This window comes from Malassezia pachydermatis, assembly GCF_001278385.1.
Source record: "Malassezia pachydermatis strain CBS 1879 chromosome Unknown scaffold6, whole genome shotgun sequence".
In the NCBI taxonomy this organism is placed as follows: Eukaryota; Fungi; Basidiomycota; class Malasseziomycetes; order Malasseziales; family Malasseziaceae; genus Malassezia; species Malassezia pachydermatis.
In genome coordinates, this window is record NW_017253143.1 from 133,900 (window position 1) to 149,241 (window position 15,342).

Here is a 15,342-nt window from a genome sequence, read left to right on the forward strand (position 1 = left end):
TCTTTTTTCTTGTAATGCCACGTGGCTTAGCTCCTGACCTGCAAGCACCGTTCGCGCGCGCCAGAGTGTTGCGTTTGTCTCCACCCGATGTCATCCTCGTCGGCGCTGTCGCCAGAGGCACAAGCAGATGCCCTTCTGCTTCATTATCTCTCACCGCGTGATGATCGGCGTGAGAGTGTATGGACAGAGTCGTACGCGGCCAATGTACGTGAACGCCGAGCCCACGCGCTGAAGGGCCAACTGTTTATGGATCGTCTCTTGGCCGACGCTGGCATTGAAGGTACGTGCTGATGCCTCTATCACTTACACATCCAGCGTCCCTGTTCCCTCCTACCTCTGCCTCGGACACATACATCCTTCTGGTAGAGATCCTGACGTGCGACGCTCCTGACAAACTCAAGCAATCGCTTGTGTATTACCTTGGCTTGGAACACCAAGCCCTAGAGCCACGCGCTATGACAGACCCGCATAGTGTCACAGGCCTGGTCTCGTACATTCACGCTTCATCTGGTACGTGCTCGGAGACGCAGGCGTACTGGGCTGTCGACCATGGCCATCTCCAGCAAGCCGTTCTTGCTGGGCGCCATGCGCGTTTCGTATCTGTTCTCGCCGAAGTCTTGGTATCATCCCCTGCTTCTCTTCTCCAGCTGTACGATGTCCAAGGCTCTTTGCCTCCGTTGGATGGAAAGCCTACAGAAGCATCTTTGCAAGACTTGGTCCGCATCACGGTGGCCTTGGCGCACGTCGAAGGCCTTGCCTCTGCCTGGAATGCGTGCCGCGTGATTTTGGAAGGACAGCCAGCGGAATATGCACCGATTCTACGAGAGCATATGTTTGGCACATTGCTACGCTTATGCTTTGCGCCGCCGCAGGCCCCCTTTATCCGCGAATTGCTTATGCTTCCTTTGTATACGGTGGAAGAGCGATTCTGGGAGACGATGGCCCTTTCCACGATGAAGAAGAACGATGCTGCGATCTCCCTGGACACACTCCTTATTAAATGGGTCAACCAAGGCCGCTATGTCGATGCGATCCATCTGGATCGGCGCGCATCGCAACTAGAGAGGACGATGGCGTTTTCCGACAGCGACAGCGAGGCGTTCCAGCGTACACGCCACCGACGCCGTGCACTTCTCGATGGTCTATGGGCCATCCTTCCGAAAGTCCAGCGTGATGCACTTCTGGCGCGTGATATTCGTCCGGAAGATAGCCAGGAGGACAGCGATATGGACGTACAATCGCCGCCACCTCGACCTCATACTCCGTTGAGTGCCTCTTTGAGCAGCAAGACCATGTCGGAGGCTATTCCATCGTCACCAGATATCCAGCTTCTTCGTGCATCGATCCGCGTGCCTTCTGTCACATCGAGTCGCGACTCGTCGCAGCGTCATGCGTCGCCTCAGGTCGTGCGTATGGAACAGTCGCCCGTCCCCCACAACAGCAGCCCCTTCTCTGGTTGGAAGCGGCCTGGTCCTTCGGCCCAGCCGCCGCCCTCATCCTACGTGCCTCGTGCGTCGTGGGGCGTACCTGTTCCCCCGCCGGCGGTCAACGCAGAGGATGCCGCGATGGACGAGCGATCGACAGAGAATGAAGCACCGCGTGTGTCCGAGACGGCTGTATCGGAAACGGAGCCCATGGAAGAGATGCAGGACGATGTGCCCGTGTCGGCGCTTGCGGACGAGCACATGGAGAGCGAAGAGCCGCCTGTAGAGGCACCTGTACGTCGGCGCGGTGGTCGTCGTCGTGCTGCACAAAAAGCAACAGAGGCGCTTCGTAAGACACTTCGGCCCGAAGACGCCCATCCATCGTTGCCTGGCAGTTTTCCGATGGACGAGGAGGCGCCTTCGGCACCTCCGAGTGAACCATCCCGGGCGAAGACACGACGCTCCGCACGGCGGTCTACGCGAAAAGGACCTGATGCCACGTCCGACGAAGTCGGTGAGAGCGACGCTGCCGTACCGCCGGCACGCTCACGACGAGCCTCCACTGCGGACGCTTCTGCGTATCCTCAAAAGTCGCTCGCTCGATTGCAAGCGTTGCACGATCACCGGCCTATTGCTCGTCGCACACGCGCACAGACGGCTGAGCTGGAATCGCATGGATCGCAGGCTAGTACAGAGGCAGGGGAAGGCGACGAGGCGTCGGAGCTGGAGAGCGAGGTTGCGCCTACCCCGTCCCGTCCTCGTCGGAAAACCCGCGAACCTACCTCGCCGGTAGCCGCCACACCCCAGCGAGGTACACGTACGTCTCGGCGTCGTCGTGAAGGCTCTCTAGCTGCTGCTACTGGGTCGCGAACCACTCGGCGTGGAGGAGCATCGCATGCCGAGTGAGATGCCATCATAGTTGTTCTTAGCTTAAGACATGCACATGACATCTACGTGAATACCCTATCGCTCCGGACGAACCACGCTATTCACAGTGAGACCTCTGGTAATAAGAAAGGGAAAGGAGGGAAGCGGTCTTGTATCGTGCAACAAAGTCGGTAGGCTGTTTTAAATTTACGGGTAGACAGCGCTAATCTGCTTCTTGTATTTGGTCTCGACCTCCTTGCGCTGCACCTTCTGCGCAGCCGTGAGCGGCAGCTCCTCGGGGATAAGGACCACACACTGCAGCTGTTCCATCGGCGCAAAGCCAGCCTCCTTGCCCACGGCATTCACTTCTTTGAGGATAAAGTCTGCCACCTTCTTCTCATGGCACATATCGTCCAGTTCCGCATCAGCAAGGTGCGAAAGGCCAAGGCCAGGCAGCGCCTTGCGCAGGTTGTCTTCGCGGGGGAAGATGACGCCCATGGGCTTGTTGGCATCCGAGTTCGCGTACACGCAAATGTTGCTAACATAGTTTGACGACTTGTACGTGCTCTCGAGACGTTCAATGGCAATGTACTCACCGCCTGCCAGTTTGACCAGGTTCTTCTTACGGTCGATCAGGCTCAGGGTACCGTCCGCATTCCACTGACCAACGTCACCTGTCATGAGCCAGCCATCCTCTGTGATGGCCTCCTTGGTAAGATCAGGGCGCTTAAAGTAGCCCTGCGTCACCGAGGGACCGCGGATCAGCACCTCACCCTGCGGCACACTGTTGCTCGAGTAGTAGCCCGCCTCCGGCACATCCTTCAACTTCACTTCCACCGACGGCATAGGGCAGCCGACACAGCCGTACTTGAAGAACGGCGGCGTGAGAATCGCGCACATCGCCGACGACTCAGTCATACCGTAGCCCTGAATGATCTGCACAAGAGCCGTGTTCAGGAAACGATGCGTCTCGCGACTGATCGGCGCGCCACCAGAAAGCGCAAAGCGCAGGCGGCCGCCCGTCTGCTCACGCACAGCCTTGAACACAACGGCATTCGCGAACTGTGTAAGACCAGGCACCTTATGCTGCTTTGCCCACATGCTCATACCAAACATCTTCTGCTTCATAGCGCCGCTAGTCTCCAACTTGGACACAATGCCCTTGCGGATCTGCTCCCACACGGCTGGGACACCGACCATAAGAGTCGGACGGAAAGCCTTCAAGTCACCATCACAGTTGCGTACACTCGCCTGCGTCAGCGTCTTGATACGGGCGTAACCGATTGCAATACCGCGCAGGAAACAGAAACATTCCACCACGAACTCCAGAATGTGGGCAAGCGGCAGGTACGCCAGGAGCGCCTCATCCTCAGTTAGGTACGGGTTGAGCAGCATCGGGATCGCACCCAACGTCGCCACCAAGTTCGAGTGCGTGAGAATGACACCCTTCGGCTTGCCAGTCGAGCCCGACGTGTACATAATACACGCCACGTCGTCCCCTGTCAGCTGCGCAGGCGACATCTTGTGCGTGCGACCCAACTGATACACCTCATCGGCATGCACAATACGGGCTTTAGAGCGGTCCTTGAGTTTTGCCTCAATGCGCGACACCACATTGGGGTCGGCCTTGCCATCGTACACGACAAAGCGGAGAAGCGGCGTCTTCTTCACAATCTTTTCCACAACAGGGAGATGATCTGCATTGGTAAACAGACCACTCACTTCAGGCTCTTCAAGCGATACATGCAGACCATCCGGGCCGAGCGTGTCGTAGGCCGTGCAGAATGTCATACCGATACGGAAGCACGACTGCGCAGCGATCTGCCACGATACAGCTGTCGAAGCAAAAATATTAAAGCGGTGCTTGCTAGACAGGCCGAGTGCGCTCAAACCACTCGCAAAGAGCTCCACGCGGTCGCAAAACTCATTCAGGGTCATGTACGAGTAGGGGCTGAGCTCAAAGTAGGTCCATGTCTTGGTCTCTTCGATCTCTTCGCCACCTACCTTCTTCTTCACCTTCTTTTCTTCCTTGTGTTCCTTGATTACCTCGCGGCTCGCAATCATCTTCTTGTTGCCGTGCTTCTTTCTTGCATACTCAAGTACGTCGATCATGGTATTGATACCCTCTGCAGGGCGCATAACAAGTTGGTCTGGTGACAGTGTCGAGCGACGGATCTGTCCTTCCGTGCCATCGGCACCACTGACGCCAACACTGGCCAATTCGCGGTGGAGCATTGGGGGGAACGGCTCGGTATGGTCGGGTCAAACGAGAACCGACCCGTACTACGCACGGAGGGTAAACGTCAGAAAAACGTGATTGCCTGCTTACGTTCTCCCCACCGCACAAGCAATTCAGTGCCCAACAATGTGTGCTCTGTATTTATGGTTTCACTGTCACGTGGTTACTGCGTGAAGCGCCACGTCCACTCGGCGTACCGGGCTGAGGGACTTTACTGTCCGTGCGCCATGTCGAAATCTGTGGCGGTTTTTCTTGCTCAGGGTACTGAGGAGATGGAATTCTCCATCACGTACGACGTGCTCGTACGTGGTGAGGTAAAGGTCACCTCGGTCTATGTACCTGCTGATGGCCAGCCTTCGTCGCCACCCGACGGCTACGTTGTGGCCTCGCGTGGTGTGAAGATTGTGCCCGACACAACTCTGGAGGCCATGATGGCACAAGGCGGCCTTGCCCCCTACGATGGTGTAGTTGTCCCGGGTGGTGCAGGTGGTGCTGAGATTATCTCGAAGAATGCAGCGGTGCAGAAGCTTCTGCAAGAAGCGATGTCACAGGGCAAGATCGTCGGAATGATCTGCGCTGGCTCGTTGGCGGCGCTCGAGGCCCAAATCGGCCTGGGTGGCGCTATTACCAGCCATCCGTCTGTGGCAGAAAAACTCCAGGCTTCGTACGACTACAAGGAGCAGGCTGTAGCTACAGCTAACAACCTTGTGACCAGCCGCGGACCCGGTACGACATTCCCCTTCGCTCTTACGTTGGTGGAGAAACTGGTCGGCGCTGACGTGCGCAAGAAGATTGCGCCACCCATGATGCTGGCTCAGGAGCATTTGTAAGAGAGTGTATGTAGTATGAAAATCCATCTATGCATCTGGCATGGCTACATCGTCATCGTCATCGTCTTCGTCCTCTTCGTCGTAGTCCTCTTCACCCTGCGCCACGTGCAGCGCAGGCACGTCGAGTTCTCGGTCGGCGCCCACGTAGCTATCGCTCATCAGGTACAACTTCAGCCGATCGTGTGTGCCTGCGGGCAAATGGAACTCCAAGCGCACTTGCAGCGATCGCGCAAATGTAATGCGCTTAATGCTGAGCAAGTTCCGTGTGCCTGGATCGCCAACGACTAGCCACCAAGCCATCATCTTCGGCGATGGATAGAATGGCGCAATGGCCGTGGGGTCCGGCATTTCGTCGTCCTCTTCGTCCATATCGCGCTCCAGCGTAGCATGCAGCACAATTGGCGTCGCACTATCGAGCGACGCACGATCCTCAATGTCGAACTGGACTTCGATGTACGGGAATTCGTTCGTAAGCCTTGCGACATCTGCCAACTGACGCTTGCTCATCCGGAGCAAGTCATCCCGTTCGTTGTCCGACATATCTGGCAGTGCATCGGCCAACGCGTACACGTCGTCAATGCCGCGCTTCTGGCACCGCTCAATGGTCTCTGCCGTGAAGTGCGGGACTTGACGCAAGGGCGAATCACGATCCCATACCGCTTGGACGCACATGTGGCTCAGTTCCATAGCGACAATGGCATTCAGCATAGCGCCCGAGCTCATCACGTCGACACATGCATTGAGGAGGGTCAGGACACGATCGAGAATCTCGCGCTGGTCCTGCGCCAGGTCGGCCGGCAGTGTGAGACGCGAGAAGTGGGCCTGTAGCAGGATAAACACCTTGTGATGTGGACTCTCAAAGTTGATCTTATCGAGTTTCAGGGGCACGCGGTCGTAGATACGTCGCAGCAGTACATCTTCGTTGTGCCGAATCGGGACGTTTTCAAACTCACTCGCACTCGAGACAATTTCCAGCATACCGCGCAGCTTTGTCGCACTGCTGAGCGATAGGTGGAATACGTCGATCGTCGCGTAGCTCACATTGTAGAAGCTTGCGATCATACCTAGGTTGAGGGGGCTCACATCCATCTCGTCCTCCACCGCAATACACTTGCTCTGCTCCAACTCACCCAGCGTACTCTCGACCAACTCGGAGAGGAAGTCACCAATGTGCTGCATATCGCGGCCCTGGCATCCGTACGCCTGCGGGTTCTTTTGCAGGCGGCGGTACATCAGCGTCCACGTAAGCATATCCACAGCGCCCTGCTTGTCTTCGATGGTACGGGAGACGATCTCAGCATTCAGGAAGTCTTGGGTATACGCTGCCAACCGACTCTCCAAAGGCAGACCTTCCGCGAGGAACTTCTTGAAGTAGTTCTTGCGGTTGGCCTGGCTGAATAGCATGCAGCGACTATGTCCGTCTTCGCCCGGCACTGTGCACTTGCCCACCATTTCCAGCATATCTGTGAGCGTATAGTCCACGTAGCGATGCTCACGACCTTCATACGTCTGCAGCGAGAGCAGCAGGACCAGGTGCGCACTCACCGGCAAACTCCATACCGTATCTTTGCTCGCGACCATGACCTGAATGGCGCCTGCCGAGAACAAACGCTCGACCACGCGTCGATCCGACTTGCTGAGGCCTTCGTGGTAGTACGCAATGCCATGCGCCACACACTCCGCCAGGTCACGGTCCTGCAGACGGTCCAGATGCGGCTGCAAGTCGTCACGGTCCATGTTCAGGAATCGGGACTCGGCTCCCTCTTCATCGCGTTCGCTGTCCGCTAATGCATACGACAGGATATCGTCCACGGTCAGCTTGGTCTGCTTGCGTGTAGGCACAAAGATGAGGACGGGCTGTTGCGGTGCATACTCCATGATCGCGACGTACGCAGGCTTGGCCATCGCAATCATCAGCGAGGGGAAGTGAGGAATGCTGAAAGGCTGAATGTGCACTTCCATCGGGATCGGGCGGGCGCTGGGCGCCAAGTTGATGGTCTGCGTCGCGCCCAGCCATTCCGCCACGTCCGTCGCATTCGCCAACGGCGCCGACAGACCGACAAAGCGCGTGTCTGTACCTGTCTGCGCAGCAATGAAACGCGCACGCGAGCATACCACTTCGTACGTCGCGCCCATCCACGCATCACTCAGCAGGTGCAGATCGTCAAAGATGTACAGACGCACTTGTTGCACATTCTTGCGCTGCCGCCATCGTCGTGATAGTACATCCCACTGTTCGGGCGTAGCGATAATCACATCGGACGTCTCGAGGAGGCGCAAATTTGTACTGGTCTCCGCCGCAAGGGCCGATACCGTCTTGTCAGCAAACCGTGCTTTCCAAAGCGCCAACCGTGGGGCGACCATGGAGACGTACGGCACAATGCACACCGCCCGTCCTCCTCCCTGCTGCCATAAGCGGTACAGTGCCAGCTCCGCACAGAACGTTTTGCCTGCTCCCACCGGCGCTGCTAGAAGGACCGACGCGTCCGTCTCGTACAGCGCATGGAACGCTTGCGTCTGGACGCGGTTCATATGGGGCCACTCGTACGTTGCCGCGACGGAGCCGCCCAGTACGGATAGAGGTTGGGGCTGCAGATCCAGCAGCGGCGTGGGCGGCGCAAACTTCTCCGGCAAAATCAAATGCTTGAACGAGATGGGCAAACGCACTTCGCTGTGCAGCCATCGTTCACTTACCAACGATATGTAGTAGTTGGGCGGCAAAGGCTCTGTGAGCGGCACGGTAAACGAGATTTGGTGCTCGTCCGTCGCATACCGACGCAGGAGCACAAACTGGTCGTAAAAGAGAATCGTTTCGCCATCGACGTCCTCGACCCACAACCAGAAACTCTGTGCACCGCCATGCACACGATCGTCCCACTCAAAGTCCGGCGTGATGGTCAAGTGCACTTGCAGCAGGGAGCGCGTAAGTGGCTGGAAGTACGCCTGCATATCGACATGCGGGAACTGGAACACGAGACGATGCAAAAGGCGCCCAGCTCGTGGAATGCCGATCAATTCGCCCATCTCATTCGGCTCCAAGTCACGCAGGCGCGACCATGGGAACTCTTTGCGCTCCAGGCGGCGGATCAGATCAGGCGCGACGCCGGCAAATTGCCGCAACGGCGTCATGGACGCCCACTGCCGCCGCTCCGTCATCTTTGCGAGCTCCAACGCATGCCGCGAGGTGCGTGCGTACCCTCGGATGATGCAAATCTCGACCAGGGCACGCAGAATACGCGAGGCCGACTGTGTGACATAGACCATGTCAGCGGCCAGCGCGTACCCCTCCAGCGAGTGCTGAGAAATCCACGTTTGGAGCAAGACATTGATCTTTGCACTCGGCTCCTCAATGCCTTCTTTGATGGGGATCGGCACGCGTTCACGCAGCTTGCCGATCTCCAACTTTTCATCCTGCCGCACAATCTGGTGCTTGAACTCGTCGCTGAAGCTGAAAATGCGCAGGAGCTCAATCATGCCTGTGTAGCTGCGCAAGTGCTTGTGGTACGTGCCCATGGACGTATGCGTAAGATAGTAGTGCGACGCAATGCGTGCCAGCTCGTTCGACACAAATAAGCCGGTCTTGCGATCGTAACGCAACAGCCCAGCTTTTTCCAAAAGCACCGCCGCACTGTGCACAATGTCCGAGCGTTTCTGCTCCAGGAACGGGTCGTCGTCCATATAGTCGGCCGTGACACTGTACAGCGCAGGCGTGCGGAGCATACGGACGTACAAGTACGTGTAGCCGAGCCACGTAATCGCCTCGTCACGATTGCGGATGGTGCCCAGCACAATTTCCGCATTGAGATTGTCGGCGAGGCGCGAGACAAACTGCGATTCAATCGGAAGCTGCTGATTAAGTAGCGACAGGTAGTACTGCAGCTCCGAGTGCTGCGTGATAATAATACCTTCACCGACCGTATCGAACTGCGGACGGCCTGCACGGCCAAGCATCTGCAGCATATCTTGCGGCGAGAGTTCACACCAGCGGCTCTTTTCCGGGTTGTAGATCTGGGTGCCCTTGATGATCACCGTATGCGCCGGCAAATTGACACCCCAAGCCAGTGTCGCTGTGCTCACAAGCACTTGCAAATGCTTACCGGCAAACAGATCTTCGACCAACTCGCGATCCGAGCGCGTCATACCGGCATGGTGAATACCAAAGCCGTACTGCAGCAAATCACGCAGGTGGGCATCCTTTGCCTCGTCCGCCGCCTCACGCAGCACCTCACGCGAGGCACCCGTTTGCGGAAGGAAAGAACTGAGCGTTTCCCGCGCTTCTGCGGTATCGCGCAAAAACTTGGCCGTTTTCGCCGTCTCCTTACGCGAGTGTGTGAAGATCAAAATCTGGTTCTTGCCTGCGTGCTCCATGACCTTGTCGTATGTCACTTCGTTCATCAGCTGCAGTCGCTTGATAGCCTTGGTCTCTGTAAGCCCGATAAATTCCTGGCGTAGTGGGCACGGTCGGTAGTGGGCGGGGAAGTACAGCAGACCACTCTCCGGGTTCACACGCAAGAACGCCGCCACATCTTCGTAGTTCGGCAGCGTCGCACTCAGACCCACAATACGCACAGGATCATTCAGCTGCTCCATTCGCCGAATGGTACGCGCCACAATGGCTTCCAATACAGGACCACGGTCATCGTGCAAAAGATGGATCTCATCAATGATGATCAGGCGCACCAGGTTGGTATACGAGGTATCCGAGCTCTTACGGCTAATCACATCCCACTTCTCCGGTGTCGTGACGATAATATGCGTCTCTGCAATCTGTGCTTTGGTCAGCTGACTGTCACCCGTGAGCTCGTTGACCACAACGCCATACTGCGTCAAGCGGGAGCGGAAATTGTTCGCTTGCTCTGCGACCAGCGCTTTCATCGGCGCCACATACACTATCTTGCACGCCGTCAAGTCCCATTGACCCGTCTCTTCGTCACGCCACTTGCCTAGCTCATGTAGGATCGTAAGCATGGCCACATTCGTCTTGCCCGCACCCGTCGGCGCACAGAGCAACATGGGCTCGTCGCTCCCGAATGCCACCGGGAAACATTTCGATTGCACAGGGTTCAGTGTCGTGGCATTCGCAAACGCAGGCTGCGCCCACGCAGGGAGTCGGCTGATCGGCACAAGTTCATCGGGCGATACAGTGCGCTTCTCTGGGGCTGGAATATGGATCTCTTCGTACCCCTTCTTCGTCCGCTTAAAGCTGCCCGCAGGCAGACGCACTTTCGGGTTCGTGTTCAAGTGGCCACCCTCGCTAAAAGCCATCGCCTCCAAATCCACTGTACCTCGTGGTGCTGCCATCGAACCGGGTGCCAAGGTCGCACGCGACGTAAGACGATGGGCTTCCCGCTTCGCAGCTTCCAAGTCATCCGCGCCCAGCGCCGGCTTCGCCGCGTCGCCAGCCAATCGTTTAAGGATCCATCCGACGTTCTTCTCACGCATGGCTACTTCCAAGTCCATACGATCGTCGTCTTTCGCTCGTGCCAAACGTGTACACCAGTAAATTACATCGCGGTTCTTGGTCAGCGTCTGTACAATATCAAAGTGATCGTAGTCAAACAGCTCCATCAAGCTGTTTTCGCAATCGCGCATATCCGACGCACTACCGAGAATCTCCAGCGCAGCATCCGCCTTCTCACTGGCCTCCATGGCATCAGGGTATGGCGTGCTCAAGAGACGCTGCAGCCAGTAGGCGTCCACATCGTGGACAGAGAGGGCATTGGCATCCGTCTCTGTTTCGTCACCAAGCACGAGATCGTCTTCGCCAGGCACATTTTCATCGTCCTGCTCCTCCTTGGGCTCTGCATTGTCGTCCTCCTCGTCATCATCCTCTGACTCTTCACGCACGACATACGTCTCTTCGTCTGGATTGCTTTCTTCCTCTTCATTGTCAAAGAGCACAGCCACACCAGCCTCACCGTCAACATTGGCAGCATCAGGCGCCGTTGCTGTTTCTTCCTCATAGTCAGTGAGACGCTTGCTAAGGTTCACATATTGGCTGAAGGTCTCTTCCGGTAGAGGGCCCAGGAAGCTTTCCATCTCTCGCTTCTTATCGAGGTCACGCATATTTTCGTCCTTCAGGACCTCAAGCGCAGTATCTGTCGCAGACCGAACAACTTCGCTTGTCTGATCACCCAGCGCGGACTGCACCATGCTGAGAATGAGCTCATATACATTACGTGTCTCGTCCGTGCGCGGCAAGTAGCGCAAACCGTCTAACTCTGCACTGGCTTGCAGCACATTTGCGTACTGGCCGGCCCCTGCACCATGCGCACGCTTCTTGGATACGACCAACTCGTCATTTTCAGCCGCCTTGCGCTTCTTTTTCTCGACGTCTGTGACTTGCGTCCGGGCTACACGCGAGCCCATGGCCTTGGGGTCAATACGACCCACAAGCGATTCCGCCTCGCCTGTAGGCTCATTCTCACCCTGCCTACGACCAGCGCTAAGGACCAACGATGACAGGGCCGAGTACTGGTACCCTGACAGGTCGCGCTGGCTCTTGGGCGGCATGTCGTCGTCGACCGTCTGTCGAGGCCCAGACGTGGTCGTCACCCCTCCTTTGCGTTCCTATCACGTGATGCAAAGTGGCAAAATGCGAATTTTTAATCGTCGCGCTGCAGACGACCGGAAGGAGGCGCGAACCCCATCGCCGTCGCTCCCTCTTCACGCGAGTCGTGTGTGTCATGAAGCTTGTGGCGTGTCCCATCGTAGCCTAACGTGTGTGAGAAGTGATCTTTGCACAGATTGGACAGGAGGACAGCGTTGATCTAGCTTTTCTGCCTTGGTTTTTACACCAGATCCGACCACCCTTACGACAAGAGACTCGTACGCGCCCGTTCTAACTCCCACCCTTGGCCCTCGCGGCGTAGGGCGGATTGCACAATGATATCAATTACAGAGCCTATGGAAAAGGCTACCAATATACCCAGTGTGCCAGCAGCTGCACCTACGCTTGCTTACCATGCCGACGCCAAAGCCAAGCCCCCTGCCTTGGGGCCGGTTATGGGCTCGTTTGCGCGGCCCGACGAGGTAAGCCACACGGCGGCACAGCCTTATGCAGCCGAGGAACCGCCTCCTGCAGAAGACGCGACCGATTCAGGCGATAATGACCAAGGCACCGATGAAGAAGCAGGTATTATTCGTTGCATTTGCCAATGCGATGATGACGATGGATTTACCATTCAGTGTGATCGCTGCTTGGTCTGGCAGCACTGTGCTTGTTTCGGCATGTCTCATGCTAGTGTACCTGACGAGTACTTGTGTGAACAGTGTGATCCACGGCCTGTCAACGTAGAATATGCTCGCGCTGTCCAACGCCGGCGGCTCCAGGAAGAGGCGCGGAAAGCTTCCAAAGTGCGTGATGCTACAGCGGCGGTGACGTTCTTTGAGTCAGCCGCGCAAGCGGCATGGAATACGGCCGTGCATGGCGAGAGTCCTCCCACGTCGCTGGGCCGGCGGCGTGCTACAGACGGACGTACATCGCCTGTGCGTGCCTCGGAGTCTGACAAGGGTGACGACGCCGAGCCAGCTTCGTCTGGCCGCGCCAAAACCAAAGCCAAGCGTGGCCGCTCTGCCTCGCGGAAGACTGGCAGTATTTCCATTCCCGCGCATTTGCGTGGCAGTGATGACGAAGACTACGACAAGCTGGAATCATGGCAAATTGAGTTTTCGCCCATCACGGCCAACATCATTCGTGACAATACTACAAAGCAGCGACTGGCCGACTATACGCAGCAATGGCACAAACGTACGCCGTTGCAGGCAGACGTCGACGAGCAGGGATGGATGATCGCGCCATTACGGTATGTCCAGGATGTGCATGGCGAGTTGTCCAACCCTGTGGCCGGTGATCCTAGGTATACCAAGTACGGCTTGGCCCCGATTGGCCATGAGTGTATCCCGATTTCGATGCGCTGTGCTTCGCTGTGCGACTATGCCGCTCGCGTTTATGTTCGTTCGATTTCCGACCAGGTGACCAACAACTTCTTCAACAATATCATGCACAAACCCACGGATGCGTCGCAGCCGCAAAAAATCTGGTCGGCGTCCAAGACGTTTTGCCGTCCAGCCATGTTTGGGCTGTTTGCGCAAGCGGCCATTCCGCCCGGTGCGTTTATTTCAGAATACTGTGGTGAAGTTTACGATGCGCATTCGTACCGCATGAATCCCATCAATCAGTACCGCCAGATGGGCACGTGCAAGCCGCATGTCCGCATGTTTCCCACGCCCCTCCATGTCGTGGTGGATGCACGGACGTATGGCAATATTGCTCGGTTTGTGCGAGCGAGTTGCCATCCCAATGCGGTGGTCCGTCCCATTTTGCAGTACACGGAGCGCGAGGAGCCACGGTGGGTGCTTGGCCTCTTTGCGATTGCTCCCATTCCCAAGTCGCATGAGATTACTGTCGGATGGGATTGGGATGATCAACATATTGTCCATGTGCTACCGGGCCTGGTCAAGCGGCCGTGGGCGTTTGACGATACGCCGCGTTTCCGGTCCGCCACGGAGGCCAAGCGCCAGCGGGCGTTGGAATTGGAAGCGTTCACGCAGCGTGGCGATTTTCCGTATGCGAACACCATCCTTGCGACGAAGCTGCATGTCGTGATGGCCTTGCTACTCAGCTATGCCACGTGCGGGTGTCTGGGCCCGTCGTTGGGCGGCTCGAGCACCAATGCCTTCTTAATGCGACGGCAAAACTGTGCAGTGACACAGATGTTGCGTGTGAGCCAGGGCATGCCGTTGTTGTACACGACGCACATTATGAAAAGCTCTACCAAAGCGAAGCCCATTACCTTGACGCCGCTTGTAGGTGTGTTCCGTTATTGGACCGACGAGACGCCGATGACCAGCGAAGATCACTTGCGTGCGAAGCTGGCGCAGAATGGATGCTATGTGCAGCGTGTGATGCAGACAGGCGACGAGCCGCCATGCCGTAATGAAGCGGACGAGCCGATAGACGCCGAGGACCCATGGGACGCTGGCTACGCCTCTTCCGCGACCGAATTTATGGAAGATGGCATGGCGTACGCCAGTGACGAGGAGGACCCGATTGTGACGAAAGCTATGGATGTCATCAAGCAGGAGCAGGAGACATCGCTATCGCCACCATGGGGCGCTACCCCACGGCCTGCCGCCAAGAAGAACGATCGTCGACGTGCTCGGCCGGCTGTAGCGGCGCCTGCGCTAGTCGCCGAGGCCCCGAAAGCGCGGACCAAGCGAGCAGCGCGCCCAAGTACGGTGCCGACTCGCACAGAGAGCGCAGCGAAGCGTCAGAAAGTACGTGCGCTCTTTGATGTGGGCGATGCGAGCTCGCCTGTGACGTCGGACGAGGAGCGTGAGCGAGAGCGATCACCCTCGCGGCATGTGCGGACCAAGTCGACGACGCCAGAGGAGAAAAGCACATCGACTCGGGCAAGTCGTCACGTCTCGCCGACCTCGTCTCGGTCCGCAGCGACGCCGCCTGTGGCCTCGCCCACGGTGGTGCCGACGTCCAAGGATGCGGTGCCGATGCGCACACCTACGCCGCCCGTGGCCAAGACGTTGCTGCCTGTGTCCTCGACGCCTGTCGTGGAGGCGGCGACGGTGCCTGCCGTGGAGCCTACATCGGCCTCGGCGACGCCTGTGCCTGAGCCCGTGCCTGAGCCAGCCCCGCCGCCGAAGCGGTTGTCGCTGGCCGAGTACAAGAAACGGCTCGCGAGTCGTCGACAATCGGAAGCGACAAACGATGCGCCAAGTTCCACGACACCCACCGGCACCTCGACACCGTCGAACGACTCGCCTGTGCCTGTGCCTACGACGCCGAGCCTAACGACGTTCCCCAGCACAGGCAACACGGCAACGACCCCGCCTTCGGTGCCGCTCTCGGATCGTGACGCCGTTCGATCGGTGATCATACCCCAATCACCCTCGCCTCCTCACGTGCCATCTCCCCGCGCCATCGCACCCACCTGGGAGTCACGGGCAGCGACGCTGACGACGA

The 15,342-nt window shown here is 57.6% G+C and overlaps 5 protein-coding genes across 5 annotated transcripts in view; 3 read left to right on the forward strand and 2 right to left on the reverse strand.

Moving 5' to 3' along the window:
• Nucleotides 1–87: 87 nt before the first annotated feature.
• On the forward strand, nt 88–2,330 carry Malapachy_0068 (hypothetical protein; the record flags this gene model as incomplete). The annotated part of the gene is made up of 2 exons (XM_018134601.1): nt 88–280; nt 316–2,330. 2 exons carry the CDS (start codon nt 88–90, stop codon nt 2,328–2,330), a joined length of 2,208 nt encoding a protein of 735 aa, XP_017990991.1.
• A 168-nt stretch (nt 2,331–2,498) lies between these two features.
• Malapachy_0054 (long-chain-fatty-acid- -ligase) lies at nt 2,499–4,526 on the reverse strand (the record flags this gene model as incomplete). Its single annotated transcript, XM_018134587.1, has 1 exon — nt 2,499–4,526. The coding sequence occupies one exon, from the start codon at nt 4,524–4,526 to the stop codon at nt 2,499–2,501; it is 2,028 nt and encodes a 675-aa protein (XP_017991190.1).
• Nucleotides 4,527–4,757: 231 nt separating this feature from the next.
• Nucleotides 4,758–5,360, forward strand: Malapachy_0045 (hypothetical protein; the record flags this gene model as incomplete). Its single annotated transcript, XM_018134579.1, has 1 exon — nt 4,758–5,360. One exon carries the CDS (start codon nt 4,758–4,760, stop codon nt 5,358–5,360), a length of 603 nt encoding a protein of 200 aa, XP_017990934.1.
• A 27-nt stretch (nt 5,361–5,387) lies between these two features.
• Malapachy_0053 (sec63-domain-containing protein) lies at nt 5,388–11,873 on the reverse strand (the record flags this gene model as incomplete). Its single annotated transcript, XM_018134586.1, has 1 exon — nt 5,388–11,873. The coding sequence occupies one exon, from the start codon at nt 11,871–11,873 to the stop codon at nt 5,388–5,390; it is 6,486 nt and encodes a 2,161-aa protein (XP_017991186.1).
• Nucleotides 11,874–12,245: 372 nt separating this feature from the next.
• The window catches only part of Malapachy_0065 (histone deacetylation-related protein), a gene marked incomplete at both ends in the record, with an annotated part of 3,501 nt that continues 404 nt past the window's right edge, over nt 12,246–15,342 (forward strand). Inside the window, one exon of the mRNA XM_018134598.1 lies at nt 12,246–15,342. This exon is cut by the window's right edge and continues 404 nt beyond it. Coding sequence (XP_017990989.1) covers nt 12,246–15,342 — 3,097 coding nt within the window.